Source organism: Mustelus asterias, chromosome 14 (assembly GCF_964213995.1).
Source record: "Mustelus asterias chromosome 14, sMusAst1.hap1.1, whole genome shotgun sequence".
Classification (NCBI taxonomy): Eukaryota; Metazoa; Chordata; class Chondrichthyes; order Carcharhiniformes; family Triakidae; genus Mustelus; species Mustelus asterias.
Window position 1 is genome coordinate 75,452,824 of NC_135814.1, and position 23,065 is coordinate 75,475,888.

A 23,065-nucleotide genomic window follows, 5' to 3' on the forward strand; every position below is an offset into this window, starting at 1 on the left:
ACTCCAGTTGCGGCCTCACCAGTACCTTGTACAATTGCAGCAAGACCTCCCTGCTTTTATACTCCATCCCCTTCGCGATAAAGGCCAACATTCCATTTGCCTGTTTTTTTAGTTACCCCTCCCAGGACGCATCTGCTGCCACTAAGATCTCTGTTCAAGCAATATAACCAGGGGCAATAGTACATCAAGTATGCAAGGAGCAATTCCCATCAATACTTGGGCTTCTGATTCAGGTGCGTGCTGGTCATACAGTATCTAATTGAAAGGTTATAGGACTGGAAGAGTAGATAATTGAATTATGCCAATATCATTTTATGCGCAACTAAGAATGAAATCATCATTAGATTATGACTTTGTAAACTGCAGTTAAATGGATCTACTTAAGATTCATCAAGCTAAACAAATCTAATTCTGACATTCCAGCTGAATTTCCCATTACAAGCAACTGTTATTTTGCAATGTCTGCCTCATAACAAATTAAACAAATTAACTCAGAATTGGAATCAAAAATAAAAGAGAATTAGTGAATGTCATACATACATACAAAAATGCAAACTAGAAGCAGGGGTACTCCCTGTGGCTCATCGAGTCTTCTCCACCATTTCATGAGATCATATGAGACTGATCGGATTGTGGCAACCTTAATACTGGGAAAGGCCCAATGGTGGCCACCTAAATGCCTGAAGGGCCTCTTCCATAGACCTGACAGGGCTTCCCTGCTGGTTCTCTATTCGGTGGATGAGATGCCTGTCAGCCCAACAGAATCCTAGCCACACCCGAAGACACTTACTAGAATCACTAATGGTCCAATCAGCATCCTGCTCTCCAATTACTTCTAAGCAGTGCATAGGGCAGCACGGTGGCACAGTGGTTAGCACTGTTGCCTCACAGGACCAGGGACCCGGGTTCAATTCTGGCCTTGGGTGACTGTGTGTGTGGAGTTTGCACGTTCTCCCATGTGTCTGCATGGGTTTCCTCCAGGTGCTCTGGTTTCCTCCCACACACCAAAGATGTGTGGGTTAGGTTGATTGGCCATGCTAAATTGCCCCATGTGTCAGGGGGATTAGTGGGGTAAATGCGTGGGGTTGCAGGGATAGGGCCTGGGTGGGATTGTTGTTGCTGCAGGCTTGGATGAATGGCCTCCTTCTGCACTGTAGGGATTCTATGAAGCATCTTTGAAATTAATCAAAACAGTTTCCGTGATCTTTGAATGGAGACTCCACTGCTCGCCATTCCTGTTCCTATCCCTTTTTCTGGCAGTTACTGAAACACTTTCTAACATCCTGACAAGGTCTTTCATTGTGAGAGATTACATTCAATCAAAATTTGACAACCATGGTTCTTTGCTTGTTCCCATAAATCTTACAAGATAGGAATGTTTCAATTTATCTGGGGTGTTATGCTACGTTAATCAAATCATTTGCCATTGCACACACATTTATCAATTTCCTAATGCAGTAACATTTAGGCAATTACCTTCGAACTAGTAAAATTATTGTATCCAGCTCAGATGATACAGCATTTGCAAAAGCTTCTCGTTGTAAATTTTGATGCAATATATATTTACCTTTCATTGTTTCCCAGGCAATGAATGAATCCACCAATGACATGCCACTTTTATAATAAGATGTTGTGATTTCCAACCAATCTGCTTCCAGGGTACAGATGGTTTGGCCCTTCCTTGTTACTCGGAGAGAGATATTGCCTTCATGGTAGGACCGCCCACAGAAGTCTTCATCAGAAACATTGAAAACAGCAAACAGTTTCAAATCTAGAATAATAATTAATATACTCTCAGATGGTTGGAAAACGCACAAAATCACAAAACATAGCAAGACAACAGATCAAATATACTTTTCCTAGAGAGATATAATTCAAAAGATAATTGAATAATAGAATGGGTAACTTCCCTCACACTGAAACTGATGGGTTTAGATCAATGTAATTTTTACAGAAGACCAGAGGATGCTGGAAAAATTCAGCAGGTCTGGCAGCATCTGGAAGGAAAAAGAACAGAGTTAACATTTTGAATCTGTTTTGTTCTTCGTCAGAACTGAAGTTCATTGCCATTGAACTAGTTCTTCATCAGAACTGAAGAACAGAAGTGAAGTGTATTTATTAGTGTCACAAGAAGTCTTACATTAACACTGCAATGAAGTTACTGTGAAAATAAAGAGAGTTCTGGCGAAGAGCTGAAAGGACTCAAAATGTTAACTCTGCTTTTCTCTCCTTCCAGACCTGCTGAGTTTTTTCAGTATCCTCTGTTCTCGTTTCAGATTTCAGCATCTACGGTATTTTGTTTATTTTGTCTGTTTTTTTACAACCCAACTGGCAGGCTGTACTTTACATTGGAGAGAACAGTTGATCCAATCCCATTAGCGGAGATTGGGGGTTTAAAACAAGTGACTCCTTCATTGGGAAAAGGGTTATAAAATGGGAAGTTGACCAAATCTTGCCAGTTTTCCACTGGATGGGTTAGGCTAAAGTGACCCCATTTACGGATTTTTTTTTCAGAACTGGTGGTGGATGTGCAGAGAAAAACAATATGTTCTTACCCTAAACTTTTTACTTTCACTTCTTTGAGAGTTTTGTGAATTTTCTAAAGTGAGAGAAGACAGCTAAATTGCTTCCAAATTAAACTGAACCAAAAGGCAAAATAGAACTGCAAGCTAGGATTCTCTTCCATTAGCCTCAGATTGACAATATTTCACAGTACCATTGATCAGTAATTCATCAGCATGTACTACTGAACAGCGTTTCCACCAGTTCCATCAATTTGATGCTCCAAAACATGTTGCTACAACTCTGACCAGTTCAGCCAATAGAAAACATGAGTCAGTTGGATGTTTCTAAGTAATGGCTGAGGTGCACCTGACCCATAGAAAATGCTCCACTGAAAATCTGGTTGACAAAGTAAGCTTTCTCATCAAAAGTCATTAGTCAACCAAATGTCACAGAGCTTTAGTACTCGGGTATGTGATCTGTGAAACAAGTGCTCTTAATGGGATGTTGTACTGTTCATTGTAATATTTCTATATTAATACTATATCCCATTGATTAGAAAATAGGAGTGGATTCTGCTATAGAGCAAGATGGACACAAAAAATGCTTGTACGTAAAACTGTCTATTTTTAAGGGGCAAGCACTGTATTGTCATAATTTCTCACTACTCCTTTTTTGCTGGGTCTGTGGGCTGGATTTTTGAATCAGGATCCCAACACTTTTTTGAAGAAGTGACCAAAATGGTTGACGAAGGAAGGGCCGTGGATGTTATCTATATGGACTTTAGTAAAGCGTTTGACAAAGTCCCTCATGGTAGGCTAGTGAAAAAGGTTGGATCCCATGGGATAAAGGGGGAGGTGGCTAGATGGGTGGAGAACTGGCTTGGTCATAGAAGACAGAGGGTGGTAGTGGAAGGGTCTTTTTCCGGCTGGAGGCCTGTGACTAGTGGTGTACCGCAGGGCTCTGTATTGGGACCTCTGCTGTTTGTGATTTATATAAATGATCTGGAAGAAGGAGTAACTGGGGTGATCAGTAAGTTTGCGGACGACACAAAACTGGCAGGACTTGCAGATAGTGAGGAACATTGTCAGAGGCTACAGAAGGATATAGATAGGCTGGAAATTTGGGCAAGGAAATGGCAGATGGAGTTCAATCCTGATAAATGCGAAGTGATGCATTTTGGTGGGAATAATGTAAGGAGGAGCTACACGATAAATGGAAGAACCATAAAGGGTGTAGAGACGCAGAGGGACCTGGGTGTGCAAGTCCAGATCTTTGAAGGTGACGTCACAGGTGGAGAAGGTGGTGAAGAAGGCATATGGCATGCTTGCCTTTATAGGATGGGGCATAGAGTATAAAAGTTGGGGTCTGATGTTGCAGATGTATAGAACGTTGGTTCGGCCGCATTTGGAATACTGCGTCCAGTTCTGGTCGCCACACTACCAGAAGGACGTGGAGGCTTTGGAGAGAGTACAGAGGAGGTTTACCAGGATGTTGCCTGGTATGGAGGGGCTTGGTTATGAGGAGAGATTGGGTAAACTGGGGTTGTTCTCCTTGGAAAGACGGAGGATGAGGGGAGACTTAATAGAGGTGTATAAAATTATGAAAGGCATAGATAGGGTGAACGGTGGGAAGCTTTTCCCCGGGTCGGTGGTGACGTTCACGAGGGGTCATAGGTTCAAGGTGAAGGGGGGGAGGTTTAACACAGATATCAGAAGGACATATTTCACACAGAGGGTCGTGGGGGCCTGGAATGTGTTGCCGGGCAAGGTGGTGGAGGCGGACACACTGGGAACGTTTAAGACTTATCTAGACAGCTATATGAACGGAGTGGGAATGGAGGGATACAAAAGAGTGGTCTAGTTTGGACCAGGGAGCGGCGCGGGCTAATTGTTCCTTGTTTCTCGTGGAAGTGGAAATGACTAGGGTTGGGAAGCATTTTCCGATCAGGGCCATTGTGATCTCCTGGACTCGTTTCGATCGCCTCAGGGGGTCGGAGAGGAATTTCCCAGATTTTTTTTTTCCCCATATTGGCCCTGGGGTTTTTCACTCTGGGTTTTCGCCTCTCCCTGGAGATCACATGGTCTGGAATGGGGGGGGGTGGGGGTGAGTTAATAGGTTGTAATGAACAAAGCATCGTAGCTGTGGGGCACAGCTCGTTGGATAGGATATTGGTATGTAGATAGGCTGGAAAATTGGGCGGGGATCCTGGATTCAGGATTCAATCCTGGACCGGGGAGCGGCGCGGGCTTGGAGGGCCGAAGGGCCTGTTCCTGTGCTGTATTGTTCTTTGTTCTTTGTTCTTTGTTCACTGCATCGTGTCAGAGTCAGTGACATGATGTGACCTCGGGCAAGAGCAATGGCTAATCAGCAGTGCCGGTGGCAGGACAGGGATCTGGAGAGCCCTTTGAAAAGGCAAGCAACAGCCATGATCGGGCTTGTCTTTCACTGAGGATATGTCTCAAAAAGGTGCTGACTAGGCTGGCATTGGCATGGGCAAGTCTGCATGGGCAGCATCAAAAGTTTTACATTTTTAAGTTATACAGGAGCTTTTTACTTTCTTAGCCAAATTAAAAGGTCAATACTGAAAAGGTAGGAGAGTTCACAGTTTGAATTCTTTGCTGGACACTATGGCTACAATTGTTCAGTTTCCTTTACATTCCAGGGGTTGAGCTGCAGTTTATGTGAAACTGCAATTGCCAGCGACAATTCCCTTTTTAATCAGTCTTTTTCAGAACTCAAATGAGCTTTACTCCTGATGTTCTTTTGAGGGAAATTCACCATCCCTGTGGTGGATTTTAAACTGCAAGATATAGAGCTTTAATTTGAGTTAGATAGGAGGGAATACCTTTACTCTTCCATTGGCAGTTTCTGCAAACTACCTTTACTTCTGAGTTCAGTAGCTGTATAAAGAGATTTCAAATGTGGTTAGTAGTCACGTAACCTTATTTCCTCACAATAATTTCAGAAGAAATTTATTTAGTTGATGTCTGAATCTGTTGTTTGTTCTATGGCTTAAAATGTCCCTGTCATAAGCTTCTGAAGGAGTTATTTTTCATTTTGATGACCCTCTTCCAGGTAGCTATTGTTCTGGTATATTTTCTGTCTCCACAGGAAAGGTAGTCTTATATAGATGCAAATAATATCTCAATGTTTCCTTTTGAAAGGAACCTTGACACCCTCAGATGTGAAATTCCATAAGCAACATGTCAGAGCATTTCTGCAGTGCAATCCATATAGAAAATTTCTAGAAAGGTGGTTAACTTATAATACCAGATATCAGGCAATTTGTAGCAGCCATCCTCAGTCCCTGACTTTTCTTGTCTTTAAAAACAATTCAGTATATGTTTGATCAGGTGGTGAAATTACAAATTGATCTCACTCTGTCACAATTCCTATCAGTGTTACAGTGGGTAAATCATAGAAATCATAGAAACCTACAGTGGAGAAGGCCATTCGGCCCATCGAGTCTGCACTGACAACAATCCCCCCAGGCCCTATCCCCATCACCCCATGTATTTACCTCACTAATCCTGCTAACCTTTGCATCCCGGGACACTAAGGGGCAATTTAGCATGACCAATCAACCTATCCCGCACATCTTTCGGACTGTGGGAGGAAACTGGAGCACCCGGAGGAAATCCACGGAGATACAGGGAGAACGTGCAGACTCCACACAGACAGTGACCCAAGCCAGGAATTGAACCCGGATCCCTGGCGCTACGACGCAGCAGTGCTAACCGTGCCACCCCTAAAGGGTAACGAATGGGTACCTCCTCAGAAGATAATCTTTATCTTCCAGCAGGCACTCATGGAGTCTGTATGTTGGTCTGAAGAGTTGAGACACCTGGGACTCTCAGAAGATGAAGGAATCATGACTGTTGCCCAAAACCAAGCACAGCCTGTAAGATTCATTTCCAATGATGATAGGCCAGCTGGACATTTAGTGAGTAAATGTTCTGTTCAGGAACCTGGCTGGCCAGTTTGTTGGTGCCTTGATGGCTACATGTGTGTAATCAATGACCCCTGGGAGCCGGAGGAATCCATCGATGACAGCAAAGACCAATGCCCTCTGTGCCTGTGCTGGCTCACAGTCTTAAAATGGGTTTCGTAGAATCATAGAATCCCTACAGTGCAGAATGAGGCCATTCAGCCCCTCAAGCCTGCACCAACAACAATCCCATCCAAGCCCCATCCCCATAACCTCACATATTTACTCTGCTAATTCCACCCAACACTATGGGGGCGATTTTATCATCATGTTTTCGGGCGCGACATGGTGGTAAAGTGGGGTATAAAACGCTTAGTGTGATTGCCAACGCCATTTTATAAGTGCCGGATTTCCGGCGCGGTCAGCCTCATGCCGGAAATGGGCAAGAGGCAGGTTAATGTATGGACATTTATTTAAATTCTGTTTAACATCTGCCCAGCGCTCAATCGGCCAGGCCCGCCCTCATTTATTACCCAACCGGGAAAGGTTTTGCTGGCAAGGAATAGATATGCTCCCCATGAACGGGAGCAGTCGACTTGGCCTCGCCGGTGGAACCAGAGGCCACTGAGGCCCCTAGGGAGGCCGATGGCAGAGGGGGGAGCTGCTTCAGGCTGCCTGCAGTAGCAGGGGAAAGTGCGCATCAGAGGCCTGCGCATGCGCACTATCTCCCCCTGAGGGCTTTTGGGTTCGTTAAGCCCCGCCGCCAGGCTTCTGCAGCAAGCAACAGACTCGCTCTGAATATTTCAGGCAGAGTGCGTATTGGGGGGGGGGGCCTGAAAACACGCCTAAAAGACGGATCTGAAACTCTCCCAGTTTCAAGTCCGCCCAGCACTTCGAAAAAAAATGGTAAAATCGCCGCCTATGGGGCAACTTAGCATGGCCAATCAACCTAACTTGCACATCTTTGAAGTGTGGGAGGAAACCAGAGCACCCAGAGGAACCCATGCAGACATGGGGAGAATGTGAAAACTCCACACAGATTCCAAGGCTGGAATTGAACCCAGGTCCCTGGCGATGTGAAGCAGCAGTGCTAACCACTGTGCCACCCACTTAGTCCCCTGCACTCCATATAGAGCATCCATGGCCTGTTTGATGGTGTGAAGAGCCAACTGAGAGATACCACCCAGGTCTGTAATTGATCCCTAGAATGATCAGGACGCATAAGCATTCAGGGTGACAGTGACCTTGACAATAGCTGGTAGGAGACTGGCATAGGTGCTATAAAATCATTGTGGACCAGAGTGCAGATGTCCAGCCATTTGCATGGATAGGCACAGCCTCCTCCAGCACTGATGTTTTATCAATGTATGTAGTTGCCTCTTGGTGGTACACATGCAGTATTGGATAGCACCACCTTTCACTTGCAGTCCCTCCCTGCTGGTCTCCTTCTGATCAGGAGGATGCCTCTATTGAAGTTTCTCCTCACTATTTTGTCCAATGTCAGAGTGACTCGATCCAAATTCCATTCCCTCAGGCCTTCCTCTGCCAACCTTTACTGTGCAACTGATGCCACAGCCTGAAGCTCCTCCCAGGACTCCTGCCTCTCACTTGACAAATACTGGCCTCTATTAACCAGCAAAGGCTGCTCCTCTGAGATCTGTTAATGAGTTCAATGAGCACTTAATTGGAAGTGGGTGGGTTTCAGAATACTCCTTGCCTTCCCTTTTAAAATTGCACTGTGTTCCAGAGGAGGTGGGATCCAGTGTAGCTGCACTTGTTTCCATTTTCACTGGCATTTGAAAATCCAGCCTTATATTTTATGGCTGCTGTAATATAAGAACATAAGAACATAAGAAATAGGAGCAGGAGTAGGCCATCTAGCCCCTCGAGCCTGCCCCGCCATTCAATAAGATCATGGCTGATCTGAAGTGAATCAGTTCCACTCACCCGCCTGCTCCCCATAACCCTTAATTCCCTTATCGATCAGGAATCCATCTATCCGTGACTTAAACATATTCAACGAGGTAGCCTCCACCACTTCAGTGGGCAGAGAATTCCAGAGATTCACCACCCTCTTAGAGAAGAAGTTCCTCCTCAACTCTGTCCTAAACTGACCCCCCTTTATTTTGAGGCTGTGCCCTCTAGTTCTGGTTTCCTTTCTAAGTGGAAAGAATCTCTCCACTTCTACCCTATCCAGCCCCTTCATTATCTTATATGCCTCTATAAGATCACCGCTCAGCCTTCTAAACTCCAACGAGGACAAACCTAATCTGCTCAATCTCTCCTCATAATCCAAACCCCTCATCTCCGGTATCAACCTGGTGAACCTTCTCTGCACTCCCTCCAGACATTTTTGCTCATAAAATATCAAGCTCATTTGAACATATGAATTAAGAGCAGGAGTAGGATACTCAACCCTTCTGGCCAAAATTAGGAGAGAGGGAGATGCAACGAGACCTGGGTATCCTTGTATTCCAGTCTCTGAAGGTAAGCATATAAAAGTGTAGCAGGCTGTAAAAAAGGCAAATGGTGTGTTGGCCTTCATGGCAAGTGGACTCAAGTACAAGAGTAAGGATGTCTTGGTGAAGCCACACCTGAAATATTGGTCGCGACTCTCCCATCGCGACCCGCAACTTTTCTGGCGGGTTGGGCCGGGCGATGCGCATGTCGGCCATTTCGCGGGTTCTCTGACAGCTTTTACAATCCGCATGCATCCCCCAGCTGGAGAAAAAATGGTGCCGCTGGGAACCCGCAGAAAACTGGTGGGCTGCTGATTAGCACGAGTTTACATACCTTTGCATGTCATTATCGGAATCCACACGGCAATCTCCGCCCATGTCTTTGGTGTGATGTAATTTTGATGCAAATCAGACTAGATATTTAAAAGTCGCAACCTGGTGTGGCAGCCTTGATCTGGCGTGAGGAGGTAAGTGCTGCTAGCGGAGCACAGGGGATGTTGCAGGCAGGCCCTTGAGATGCCTGCTGGCCTTCCTCCTGCTGCCTTCAGGTGTTGGCCCATGGACCGGTGATATCTGTGGGGGCTCTCTGGGTGAGGTTCCGTCAGGGAGTCCCGCTGCCCCCCACCGCCCTTTCCTGGGCAGCTCTGTCATGCACTGTGGGAAGCAGCCTCGTGGGCTCCTGCTCCCCCCCTCCCCCTCCACAGCACTTTGCAGTGGCATTGTCTTACTGCGGGATGTACTCAGGGACTCTACTAAGTGCTGGTGTTCCGGGGTGGGGGAGGAGTCTACCATGTGCTGACTGAGGCCTGACCAGATGAAGCAGCTGCTGCTCCAGGCCGGGGTGCAGAGGTTCAGACATGGACTGCATAGAATCTGCTGTCACTGGGCACACATCTGGTGCTGATTAGCAGTCTGTCCCTGTCCTATGACACGGACCAGCAACACATGCCTGTAACAGATGCTGCAGTTGCACACATAGCAATGGCGCATTGCCCATGCCTGCACACCGACCTACAAAATCTGTACCAGCATTTGTCATAATGGGAATCTCACACAACCCTAATCGGGCCACGAATGGCACCATGGATTGTGTGGGGTTGCCAGCTCCCACAAGTGGGGGTACTGACCCAAGTGAGGGATTGGGGTGGTGCTGGGTCCATGCAGCCAATGATAATAATCCGTCATTCTATGCTCTTTCCAAACCCCACTGTGCAGATGGATCTCGGTTTGCTCGATTTGGAGCTGGCCGTGTTGGTGGCAGCAGGGGCGGTGGGGGAGGAGGAGGAGGCGGCAGCTCAGGAGATGGCGGGCTTGGAGAGACCACCGCAAGAGCAGCCACCACTAGACCCTCAGGAAGGAGGGCAGGGGGCTGCCGCTGAGGGCCAGGAGGTGGGTGAGAAGTCTCCCAAGAGGGTGCACAGAAGGTGGAGGGTGCCGAGGCCAAGGAGGTACAGGCCCGCACTTCCTTCGAGGCCCTCTCGGAGGGGATATCCCGTTGCTGGCTGCGCCTGTCCAAGACCACGGTGCAACAGATTTGTGAGGTGCTCTCACATCTGGCACCATGGGGGAGCGGCGGTCCCTGCTCCCTGGTGACGGCAGCCCTCAATTTCTATGCCTCCGGGTCATTCCAGGCTCCCAGTGGCGATCTAGCTGGGATTTCCCAGGCCTCGGTGCACAGATGTGTGCGACAGGTCACAGATACCCTCTATCCCCGGACAGGGGCATTAATTTTGATGTGGGCTGTGCACAGCAGGAGGCCTGGGCTCTCGGCTTTGCATCCATCGCCGGGATTCCGAATGTGCAGGCGCGGTGGATGGCACGCCCATCGCCTTGAGTGCCTCCCATGCAGGGCCGCAGCAATTTTTGAACCAGAAGGGATTCCACTCCCTGAACGTCCAAATTGTCTGCGACCATCGGCTGAAGATCATGCAGGTCGATGCACACCACCCAGGGAGTGTTCATGGCAGCTTTGTGATCCGGCACTCGGACATCCCTGGGCTCTTTGAAGACCAGCCCAGGCTCCCAGGATGGCTACTGGGTGACAAGGGTTATCCGCTAAGGTCATGGCTGATGATGCCTGTGTGGAGGCCCTAGACCAAGGCGGAGACCCGTGCGTTGAGTGATGCATCGGCCTGCTGAAGTTGTGGTTCCGCTGCTTGGACTGCTCTGGGGGGGGTCTCTAGTATGACCCTGTGCATGCTTCATGCATCGTTTGCTGCATTCTGCACAACATCGCCCAGCAGTGGGGAGACCAGCTGGAGCAGGAGGAGGAGCAGTGAGGGGGTGAAGTGGGTGCCCCGCCATATGAAGAGCCAGAGGAAAGATGGCGGGCAGCAATGGCAGGTATCCGGCAGGGAAGGGCAGTGAAGGACATCTTGATTGCAGCCCACTTCACCTAGCTGGTGCTGTGCAGTGAGTGGGTGCAACCAACACACATCCACCACACCGCAAGAGCAAGTGCAGCCGCTATTCCCCCTCCAAACCAACCTGGGCCCTCAAATCACCACATCACCCTTCCCCTGCTCCTGTCATCCCACCACCCTATCCCCCAGAAACATCCGACCCTATTAATGTGCTTGAGCTGGCAATGGTTGTGAGTCTTGGCTGGAGGATGACGACGACTTGCTGTTGTGCACACTGGGATCCTGCCCCTGGTACAATTCAAGTCTAATTCCTACCTGTACTCCAAATGCACGCTGCCACCCAGGTCCATGTCGCTGTAAGGGTTGCGACACATGTTTTTTGGCCAAGAGAGGCACTTGCACCAAGGGTCTGGTGGATGTTGGGGAAGGTAGGGCAGGCATTCTGAAACATGGGCTGAGTCTGCAAGGCTCAACAGACAGCACCTCTATGTTTGGGAGTTGGGAACACTGAGCTGGGGGGGTGGGGGTGTGGAGGGAAGAGAATCAGAGACACATTAGTCACAGCACGAGTTTATTGTGCTCTTAACATAAATGATAACCAAACCTGACTAATGCTGACCTTCACACGTGCCCTCTAGTGAACTACAACTTTCCAACTTGGTGCTGTCTACTGCTTCTTCTGGGTGCTACCCCAGGATGCACATCGGAGGTGGAGGTGTCCAGCTGTGATGCACACCCCATTGCCTGTGATGCCCTTGGCGGACATCCCCTGGGTGGCTAGGACTTGGAGGGCCCCGACTGACTTGCGGATGGTACTGTTTCGGTGCCACCCTGTTCATCTCGCTGGCCCTGAGACGCCCCGGTGTGAGGAAGAGGGGAAAATCGGAAAGTCTCTGGACATCCGGGATCTCCTGGGCGGAAGACACCGACATGGCTTCAAGCCCTTCTTCCTCTCTTGGGGTGCCCAGTGGCCCCGGGGGCATTCCATGGGACGCCAGGGTAGCTGGACTGAGTTCCAGAAGCTCGAGTGTCACCTGGCTCTGCCAGCCCTGGAGGCCTAGATGTGTCTGCCCTTGATGTGTGATCCCTCAGCCCTGGCCCTTTGAGACTCGGCCAAGCTCTGGCGCCCCTCCGCTATAGCATTCTGTGCATTCTGTGAGCAAGCCAGCCACTGGAGCCCCTCAGCAGTAGCCCTCTGAGCCTGGGCTAAGTTGTCAAAGCTCACAGCCACAGTCTGCTGTGTCTCCAGAATGCCAGCGAGAGTCCCAGCCATGGCCAGCAGTGTCTCCCACATGCCCCCAACACCCATGGCCATCGAACGCTGTGCCTCCTGGATGCCAGAAACACACTCGCCTGTGGCCTGTAGTGTCTCCAGGATGGCCTGGACCCTGTCACTCTTGAGGACAGACTTCTGAGCCAGACTTTCCACTACGGTCACCACCCTTGTAGTGTTGGCCTGGGTCTCACGCTGCTTTGGCATCACCTCCTGCAACAGCAGTCTGTTTGACGTCCCTAAAGAGCCTTGCAGTCGCAGCATGGTTGCTGACAGCCCGGGTTTCCTGATGCATCTCCACCAGCCCTGGGAGGAACAAACACAGAGGCCCAGCAGCTGGCTTGGGGACAGTTGAATCCTGGCCTCCAGTAGACCTCCGTGTGCCCGAGCCCTCGGATGTGCCCACCTCCACCTGATGTGCATCAGCGGCTGTGATATGCTCACCAAATCGTGACCCAGAAGCCTCAATCCTAAAGGTACCCACCGTGGTGATCATCTCTGTGTTGTGTGGTACATGCTGATGACGCTTCAGTGGTGCTGCCCTTGGAGGATTCCTCAGCACCTCCCTCCGAGGTGTCATCCAGGGGGTCATGGACAGTTTGCTCCAGAGCAGTGGGGGCGGCGGCAACACCCGAAGGGCCGGGCTCATCTGAGTCCAGAGCTGGAAAAAAAAACACACATTAAGGGGAGGGAGCAAAACATTCCATGCAGCATCGCACTTCTTTATAGGAGGACCAAGATTGAGGGTGCGCTTCTGCTCACTTGCATGCTGTACGCCAACCTAGCTGTCAGTGACCATTCGGTATGGCCCATCACCCCCTGATGTGGAGATGCCGGCGTTGGACTGGGGTAAGCACAGTAAGAAGTCTCACAACAACAGGTTTATTTGGTAGCACAGGCCACAAGCTTTTGGAGCACTGTTCCTTCATGAGGTGAGTGGGAGTGATGTTCACAAACAGGGCATATAAAGACACCACAAGCTTTTGGAGCACTATTCCTTCATCAGGTGTATGATGGCATTGCTGCAACTGCCTCAGTACTCAACGCTGACAACTGCCAATCTCCAGATGCAATTTTACAACTCATCCGCTTCACCCTGGACCACAACGTCTTCACCTTCAACGACCAGTTCTTCATCTAGACACACGGAACAGCCATGGGGACCAAATTCGCACCTCAATATGCCAACATCTTCATGCACAGGTTTGAACAAGACCTCTTCACCGCTCAGGACCTTCAACCGATGCTATACACTAGATACATCGATGACATTTTCTTCCTTTGGACTCATGGTGAACAATCACTGAAACAACTATATGATGACATCAACAAGTTCCATCCCACCATCAGACTCACCATGGACTACTCTCCGGAATCGGTTGCATTCTTGGACACCCGCATCTCCATCAAGGACGGTCACCTCAGCACTTCACTGTACCGCAAGCCCACGGATAACCTCACGATGCTCCACTTCTCCAGCTTCCATCCTAAACACATTAAAGAAGCCATCCCCTACAGACTAGCCCTCCGTATACACAGGATCTGCTCAGATGAGGAGGATCGCAACAGACACCTCCAGACGCTGAAAGATGCCCTCATAAGAACAGGATATGGCGCTCGACTCATCGATCGACAGTTCTGACGCACCACAACGAAAAACCGCACCGACCTCTCCAGAAGACAAACACGGGACACGGCGGACAGAGTACCCTTCGTCGTCCAGTACTCCCCCGGAACGGAGAAGCTACGACATCTTCTCCAGAGCCTTCAACATGTCATCAATGAAGACGAACATCTCGCCAAGGCCATCCCCACACCCCCACTTCTTGCCTTCAAACAACCGCACAATTTCAAACAGACCATTGTCCACAGCAAACTACCCAGCCTTCAGGAGAACAGTGACCACGACATCACACAACCCTGCCACAGCAACCTCTGCTAGACGTGCCGGATCATCGACATGGATGCCATCATCTCACATGAGAACACCATCCACCAGGTACACACTCTTGCAACTCGGCCAATGTTGTCTACCTGATACGCTGCAGGAAAGGATGTCCAGAGGCATGGTACACTGGGGAGACCATACCGATGCTACGGCAACGGATGAATGAACACCGCTCAACAATCACCAGGCAGGAGTGTTCTCTTCCTGTTGGGAAACACCTCAGCAGTCACGGGCATTCAGCCTCTGATCTTCGGGTAAGCGTTCTCCAACACGGCCTTCACGACACACGACAGCGCAGAGTCGCTGAGCAGAAACTGATAGCCAAGTTCACATGAGGACGGCCTCAATCGGGATCTTGGGTTCATGTCACATTATCTGTAACCCCCACGACTTGCCTGGGCTTGCAAAATCTCACTAACTGTCCTGGCTGGAGACAATACACATCCCTTTAACCTGTGCTTAACCCACTCTCCACTCACATTATCTGTATCTTTAAGACTTGATTACCTGTAAAGACTCGCATTCCAAACATTATCTTGTAAATTGCGTTTGTGTCTTTATATGCCCTGTTCGTGAACACGACTCCCACTCATCTGATGAAGGAGCAGCGCTCCGAAAGCTGGTGGCTTGTGCTACCAAATAAACCTATTCGACTTTAACCTGGTGTTGTGAAACTTCTTACTGCCAACATCCCCTGCCAGCTCCATGGCACGCTCCTCCATGCTACTCAGCTGCCGCAGGTCAGGCACACCACCACCAGTCTGTGTTGTCTCCCGTGCATTGCGGGTTTTCTTTTCCTGTGGGAACATAAGGTGGATAGCAAGCATTGACATATTGCAGTGTATGGTGTGCAATGCGTGCCTGTGTCTCGGGCGTTGTGCTGACAGTTTCGGGGAAAGCGGTCACCACTGAAGGGTGCTCGTTGAGGGATGAGAGGAAGGGGTTAGATTCTGTTCCTGGGGAATGCCCTTCCGGTGTCTAGGCAGAGTTGGAAATCCATGCCAAGCAGGTGCGGGGTTCCAAGTGGGATGCTCACTCACCCTTGCTGCTCGCAGAAGGTTGTACATTTTTTTTGACACTGCCGGCCAGAGCGTGGTGTCAGGCTCCTGACATTCACTGCTTCTGCCACTTCCTCCCACAATGCCTTGGCAGCTGCACCCACTGGGTTAGGGCCCTGGCCAGGGAACAGGCAATCACGTCTCTCTTCTACGGCATCTAGCAGCTGCTCCTGGTCTGCCTCCGAAGATCTGGGAGCCGGTTTCCATGCAGCCATCTTTGTGGCATGACTGGCTGTGTGTCCATTCCTGCAGCTTATGTACAGCTCTGGCTTATTAGGGGAGAACACAGTAAGAAGTTTAACAACACCAGGTTAAAGTCCAACAGGTTTATTTGGTAGCAAAAGCCACACAAGCTTGGTGTGGGGTTCCATCATCTTTGATGTGTGCTTGTGTGGCTTTTGCTACCAAATAAACCTGTTGGACTTTAACCTGGTGTTGTTAAACTTCTTACTGTGTTTACCCCAGTCCAATGCCGGCATCTCCACATTATTAGGAGAGTGCAGGTGCAGTGAGTGTGGCCAGTCACGGGCCCGTTGGCAACAAATACTTGTGAGAGATTTTGAAGGCTGCATTCAGTCGAGTGTCATTCATGCCTTGGGGTGCTGATTGGCTGCCATTCAATAGGCTGCTGTGTCCAGGGGAGGTGCAATTCTTTGGGCTTCTAATCGATTAGCTGCTGTGCCCAGCGGAGGTGCAATACTCAGGGCTCCTAATCGATTAGCTGCTGTATCTGGGTGGGGTGCAATACTCAGGGCTCCTAATCGATTAGTTGCTGTGTCCAGCGGGGGGGTGCGATACTCAAGGCTCCCATTCAAGAGGGGGAATGATCACAAGCTGGGGTTGTGCATGTCAGCACAACGCTAGTTCTTTGCAGGGCAGCAGTGAGGACAGTATGTTCAAGGGATGAAGGGATTGATTATCCGGATCCATGGGAGATGAGGTGAGCAGGCAGCCATGTCTGTGTGTGGGGCGAGTCGGGCGGGGGGGGGGGGGCGGAAGCGATGTGGCCAGCGATGTCTCTGTGGGGGGGGGGGGTTTGTAGGGGCCAGCAATGAGGTCAGCAATGTGTGTGTGGGGGGCTTGTGGGGGCCAGCAATGTGTTAGGGGGGGGGGGAGGGGGAGTTGTGGGGGCCAGCAATGTGTGTGGCGGGGGGGGGGTTGTAGGGGCCAGCGATGTCTCTGGGGTTTGGATGGCAGTGATCTGGATGCTGGGATGTCTTTTCCACGATCTCCCAGCGATATGCGCATGCGCGGGTTCCTGCTCATCCTGCCGATTTCAGGCTCTTTGGCGTGAATAGGCCCCACTCCCCGAGGCTTAATGATATTCACGACTGGGACCTCTAGAGTGCACAGAGTGAGGTGAGAAGTTGAACTGAGAAAACTGTCGGGATTTAGAACAGTTCTCCCACCAATTCAGCACTTTTGGGAGAATCGCGGCTATTGTCTGCAGTTCTAGTCTCCTTATCTGAGGAAGGATATTCTTGCTCCAGAGGGAGTGCAGAGAAGGTTTACCAGACTGATTCCTGGGATGGCAGGATTGATGTATGAGGAGAGATTGAGTCGGTTAGGATTGTATTCGATGGAGTTCAGAAGAATGAGGGGGGTTCTCATGGAAACCTATAAAATTCTAACAGGACTAGACAGGGTAGATGCAAGAAGGATGTTCCTGATGATGGGGGAGTCCAGAACCCGGGGTCACAGTCTGAGGCTACAGGGTAGACTGTTTAGGACAGAGATGAAGAGAAATCTTTTCACCCAGAGAGTGGTCAGCCTATGGAACTTGTTATCACAAAGGTAGTTGAGGCCAAAACATTGTATGTTTTCAAGAAGCAGTTAGATGTACCACTTGAGGCAAAGGGGATCAAAGGATATTGGGGAGATGGCGGGATCAGGCTATTGAGTTGGATGATCAACCATGATCGTAATGAATGAGCAGACTCGAAGGGCCGAATGGCCTCCTCCAGTTCCTGTTTTCTATGTTTCTATGAGCCTGTTCTGCCATTCAATGAGATCATGGCCGATTGTAACTTCAACTCCACCCTCTCACCTACATCCCATAACCTTTCACCCCGCCTTGTTTATCAAGAATCTATCTCTGCTTTAAAAATATTCAAAGACTTCTTCCACCGCCTTTTCAGGAAGAGTGTTCCAAAGACTCACGACTTTCTGACAGAAAAAATATCTCCTTATTTCTGTCTTAAATGGGACACCTCTTATTTTTAAACAGTGACACCTAGTTCTGGATTTTCCCACAAATTAAAGCTTCCTCTCCAGATGCACCTGTCAAGACCCCTCAGGAACTTATATGTTTAAATGAAGTCACCTCTTATTCTTCTAAACTCCAGCAGATACAAGCCTAGCCTGTCCAACTGAAAACAACTAGTCTATTCCAGGTATTAGTCCAGTAAACCTTCTCTGAATTGCTTCTAATACATTTATATCCTTCCTTAAATAAGGAGTCCAATATTGTACACAGTGCTCCAGACGTAATCTCACCAATACCATGTATAACTGAAACATAACCATCCTACTTTTGTATTCAATTTCCCTTGAAATGATTGATAACCGTCTATGAGCCTTCTAATTAGTTGCTGTACATGCATGCTAGCTTTTGGCAATTCATGCACAAGGATGTCCATATCCTTATGCATCTCAGAGCTCTGCAATCTCTCACCATTGAGATAATATGTTTCTTTTTTTATTTTGCTTGCCAAAATGGACAATTTCACACTTTCTCGCATTATACTCCATTTGCTAGATCTTTGCCGACTCACTTAACCTATCTGCACCCCTTTGTGGCCCTCTTGTGTCCTTTTCACATCTTACTATCCTACCTTTCTTTGCATTTGCAGCAAATTTAGCAACCATATCTTTGGTCTCTTCATCAAAGTCAATTATATAAATTGTAAGATGTTGAGGCCCCAGCACTGATGTCTGTGGCACATCACTCGTTATATCTTGCCAATCAGAAAAAAGGCCCATTTACACCCATCCTTTGCTTCCTGTTAGCTGGTCAATCTTCAATCCATGCCAATATAATACCCCCTACATCATGAGCTTTTACAGGAACAACAATATCAGAGATATAAGCTGATTTTCCATCCTCACGTAGAATTTAGTGCAGTTTGACATGCATGTGACCCTAAAGGGTTCCCTACAGGATCAGATACTTAAACCGCACTACAGTTTGCATTAGAATCTAGCTGTACGCACCCAAAGTAAAAAAGAGTTTGTCATCCCTCTGTTTGCATTAAGAGTGGTTCATGCTTATATAGGATCCTGGATTGAGTATAACTTTTGCAGATTATATTTCATCTGGACGTGCACTGTAACAGATGTTCCGTTATAGTGAAACTGGAGTGAACTTTCTACATTTGAGTATCTGACTACATGAAAATGTAGTCTGCAAATAAGTACCATTTTTAACCACAGAATTAATACTTATGAAAGAGGAGAGTGATTTTTAAAGATCAGTAAATAAGACAAACCTTCCTTTGGTTGGCCAGGTGGGCAGCTTTCATTTCCAATTCCTTTTTCTCTCCCATGTAAAAGATCTTCCTCTGCGACTGGCCCATTCTCTAAAACATTAGTGACTTTATTGCACAAGTGTTCTCCTTCTGCAGCAAATTCCACAGCTTTTCTGATCAAAGTCCCCTCATTGCATTTTGTGTAGTTCTCAGGATTATGCTTTCTTTGATCTGGCAATTTTAAGTTGACATCCTGTCCGCAATCTGTATCAGGTTCTCTTGATGATTTTGTGCCATTGCAGTTCTTTGACTGGGAATTGAGTTGATTTAAAAATCCAACAAACTTCATTCCTTTTTTGGCTAAATCATTCACCTAAAATTAAACAACACAAGCAAAAATTGCATTTCTGTCAATTTCAAAACAAACACATTCTTATATTTTTAAAAACTGGTTGGGCAGTAATGTGCATAAGGAACATATGCAGCAGCTGGTGGCTCAGTGAGGTTACCTATTAAGCAATTTCAGGAGTGGAGCTCTATTATCGCATAGCAAGAACAAGCAAAAAGAAAAGTGTTATGGCTCAGGTCAGAAACTCCAAAGTGTTTTAAGGAGCCTGTCTGGATCATAAGTTTTGCATCTTGAATTTGGCTAGGATAAGCATGATATGTTTCATTTCAGGTATGATTCAAATGCCCCACTAGGTACCCTTTATTAAACAAAGTTTAATTAAGAATATAGTTAACATGTAAGGAAAGAAAATTAGCAATATCTTTTATCAATGAAAAACAAAACAAAACAACCATGATAATGTATAACCCTCAACAAATATATCTAAGATGTTCCAATCAAACCCAAAACCTTCCATAGAGAAAACCCTTTAAACAAGTTCAACACAGAAAGTCTAATGCTCACATGATACTGGAATTGAGTCCTTTGGTTGGAGAATTGAAAACTCTCAGTCTTGTAAGTTCTAGTAGTTCTTTTGACACACCCAGAATAGTTTGAAGTCAGAACAGCTTCCCAGAACTGGTACAGAACTGTACAGAACTGGCGTGGCCATAGAAAGAGTTTTAACAACACCAGGTTAAAGTCCAACAGGTTTATTTGGTAGCAAATACCATTAGCTTTCGGAGCGCTGCTCCTTCGTCAGATGGAGTGGAAATGTGCTCTCAAACAGGGCATAGAGACACAAAATCAAGCAGCGCTCCGAAAGCTAATGGTATTTGCTACCAAATAAACCTGTTGGACTTTAACCTGGTGTTGTTAAAACTCTTACTGTGTTCACCCCAGTCCAACGCCGGCATCTCCACATCTTGGCCATAGAACACAGAGGGTAGCAGTGGAGGGGTCTTTTTCTAATTGGAGGTCTGTGACTAATGGTGTTCCGCAGGGCTCTGTACTGGGACCTCTGCTGTTTGTGATATTTAAAAATGATTTGGAAGAAGATGTAGCTGGTCTGATTAGTAAGTTTGCGGACGACACAAAGATTGCTGGAGTTGCAGATAGTGATGAACATTGTCAGAGAATACAGCAAGACATAGATAGGCTGGAAAATTGGGTGGAGAAATGGCAGATGGAATTTAATCCAGATAAATGCGAAGTGATGCATTTTGGTAGATCTAATGCAGGGGGGAGCTATACAATAAATGGCAGAACCATCAGGAGTATAGACACACAGAGCGATCTGGGTGTGCAAGTCCACAGATCCTTAAAAGTGGCAGCACAGGTGAAAAAGGTGGTGAAGAAGGCATTTGGCATGCTTGCCTTTATTGGATGGGGCATAGAGTATAAAAGTTGGCATATGATGTTGCAATTATATAGAACGTTGGTTAGGCCACATCTGGAATATTGCGTCCAGTTCTGGTCGCCACACTACCAGAAGGACGTTGAGGCTTTGGAGATAGTGCAGAAAAGGTTTACCAGGATGTTGCCTGGTATTAGCTATGAGGTGAGATTGAGTAAACTCGGGTTGTTCTCCCTGGAAAGACAGAGATTGAGGGGCGACCTAATAGAAGTTTATAAAATTATGAAGGGCATAGATAGGGTGAACAGGTGGAAGCTTTTTCCCGGGTCAGAAATGACAAACACAAGGGGTCACAAGTTCAAGGTAAGGGGGGCAAGGTTCAATATGGATACGCGGGGGATGTATTTTACACAGAGGGTGGTGGGGGCCTGGAATGCACTGCCAAGCAAGGTGGTTGAGGCAGACACGCTAAGATCATTTAAGACTTATCTAGATAGCCACATGAACAGACTGGGAATAGAGGGATACAAACGGATGGTCTAGTTAGGAACACATGATCGGCTGCAGGCTTGGAGGGCCGAAGGGCCTGTTTCTATGCTTAATTGTTCTTTGTTCTTTAACCCCAGGTAGACTCTGGTCAAGCCACCAACAGCAGACTTTCTACTCCATGAAGGCAAGACCTTGTTTTCAGATAACCAGCAGAATTTCCAAATAAAACAGGGAGAGAAACACTTCTTTTCAGTTTGCTGTCCCTTCTAAAAACTAACCTGCAGCTCAGAACTGAAAATGAAAGAGCTCCTGTCAGTTGACCTGCCAACCAGTTTTCCTCTGAACAATGCAGGGCCATAAAACTAATCCCAGAGTAAACATAAACAACCCCCATTTAAACCACTGAAGGAGCAATAAGAGGACTCCTCATAGACAGCTTGGCAACAACAACACCAGCTAAGGCTGTGAGCTGCAGAGAGCACGATTTTTAAAAAATCTCTTAATGTACACTAATGTCACAAAAGATCCAGATCTTTCAGACTGATTAGAGTAATATTGCATTAGAGTTGGAGGGCTTTCACAGATCTGGCTTACTAAACTGGATAGTTATCCAGGAAATGTTAGACAGAAAAAGTCCAGACTGAATCTTGGCTAGCTATGCAATTGACCCCTCTGTCTCCTCTCCCCTTGACCCCCAACTAGCCCCTGACCTCACTAGCTCCCATCACATGATCCTTGAGATCCTGGGCACGATCTTACCGGCTGTTCACGCCACCTTCCTGCTGCAGCAAAGTCAGAGAATTTGGCGGCCAACCAAATCTCCGTTCGTTGCAGCGGGTGGTAAAATCTCACTGGCATGAATGGTGGTAAGATTCCGGTCCAGGTCTCTACTCCTTCCCCTAGTCCCCATCCTTCTCAGAAAACCCAAGTTACACCCCCCATGACCTGACTTGATTATCCCTGACCTGACAATCCCTCTTGACCAACCCTACCCAACTGCTTCCCTACCCATCCACCACCCTACCCAGTCGCCACCTCATCCACCCACCCATTTGCAGACCTACACACCTATTTACAAAACTACACACCCATTTACTAACACATTGAGAAGCCTATGGGGAGATTTAAAAACTTACCAGAACATGGCAACGAGTGCTGTAAAATGTGTGTGTGGCTTCTGTGTGGATTTTCTTTGTTGTTCTGTGTGAAGATTCCTGCACTGAGGAAACTCTTCAGCATTGGGGATCAGAAGTGGATTGGAGCCTTTTAAATGGATGTAAATATGTAGTTTACTGTGTGATCTGTGTCAGGCACAGCAGTTCTGGCTGTGATTGGAAATTTTGGGCAACTATTTCATTGATCTGACTTAGTACTTATCTATTAATTATCTACTGTGGACGCAACTCTGACAGTGACAGAACAAGATTCACTAAGATGAGCATTGAGAGTGGATACCTTGTCTAACAGTCCCTTCACAACATCACTGGAGAGTGTTTGATTGCTTATGGACCATTCTTCAACAACTAACTTGCAGTTTCTTTGCTCTCCTTGTTCTGACTTCTTTCTCCTGTATTAAAGTAAAATGAACAGAAATCATATAAGAGTAGTGAATGATAAATTAAGAATTAAGATTTCCTTTAGATATTTGGAGGAAACAACTACATGTTCACCTTAGAATTGATTTCATCATAAAATATTTCAATCCAAGTTAGTTTCTGTTTAGAGCAGTCATTGTCCCATAAAGTGGAGAAAAGAACTGTTGCAACATTTATAAGAAGTTTTGGATCAGATCAATTTGTTTTTCTCTATACAAAGTACCAAAGCAAATTG

The 23,065-nt window shown here is 47.4% G+C and overlaps 1 protein-coding gene across 1 annotated transcript in view; it reads right to left on the reverse strand.

Moving 5' to 3' along the window:
- Positions 1-23,065, reverse strand: part of rftn2 (raftlin family member 2) — a 131,178-nt gene that overhangs the window by 76,610 nt on the left and 31,503 nt on the right. The window contains exons 3-5 of the mRNA XM_078229231.1: positions 22,691-22,802; positions 19,023-19,374; positions 1,568-1,771 (exon numbers count right to left, since the gene is read on the reverse strand). Coding sequence (XP_078085357.1) covers positions 1,568-1,771; positions 19,023-19,374; positions 22,691-22,802 — 668 coding nt within the window. The remainder of the gene's footprint in view (positions 1-1,567; positions 1,772-19,022; positions 19,375-22,690; positions 22,803-23,065) is intronic.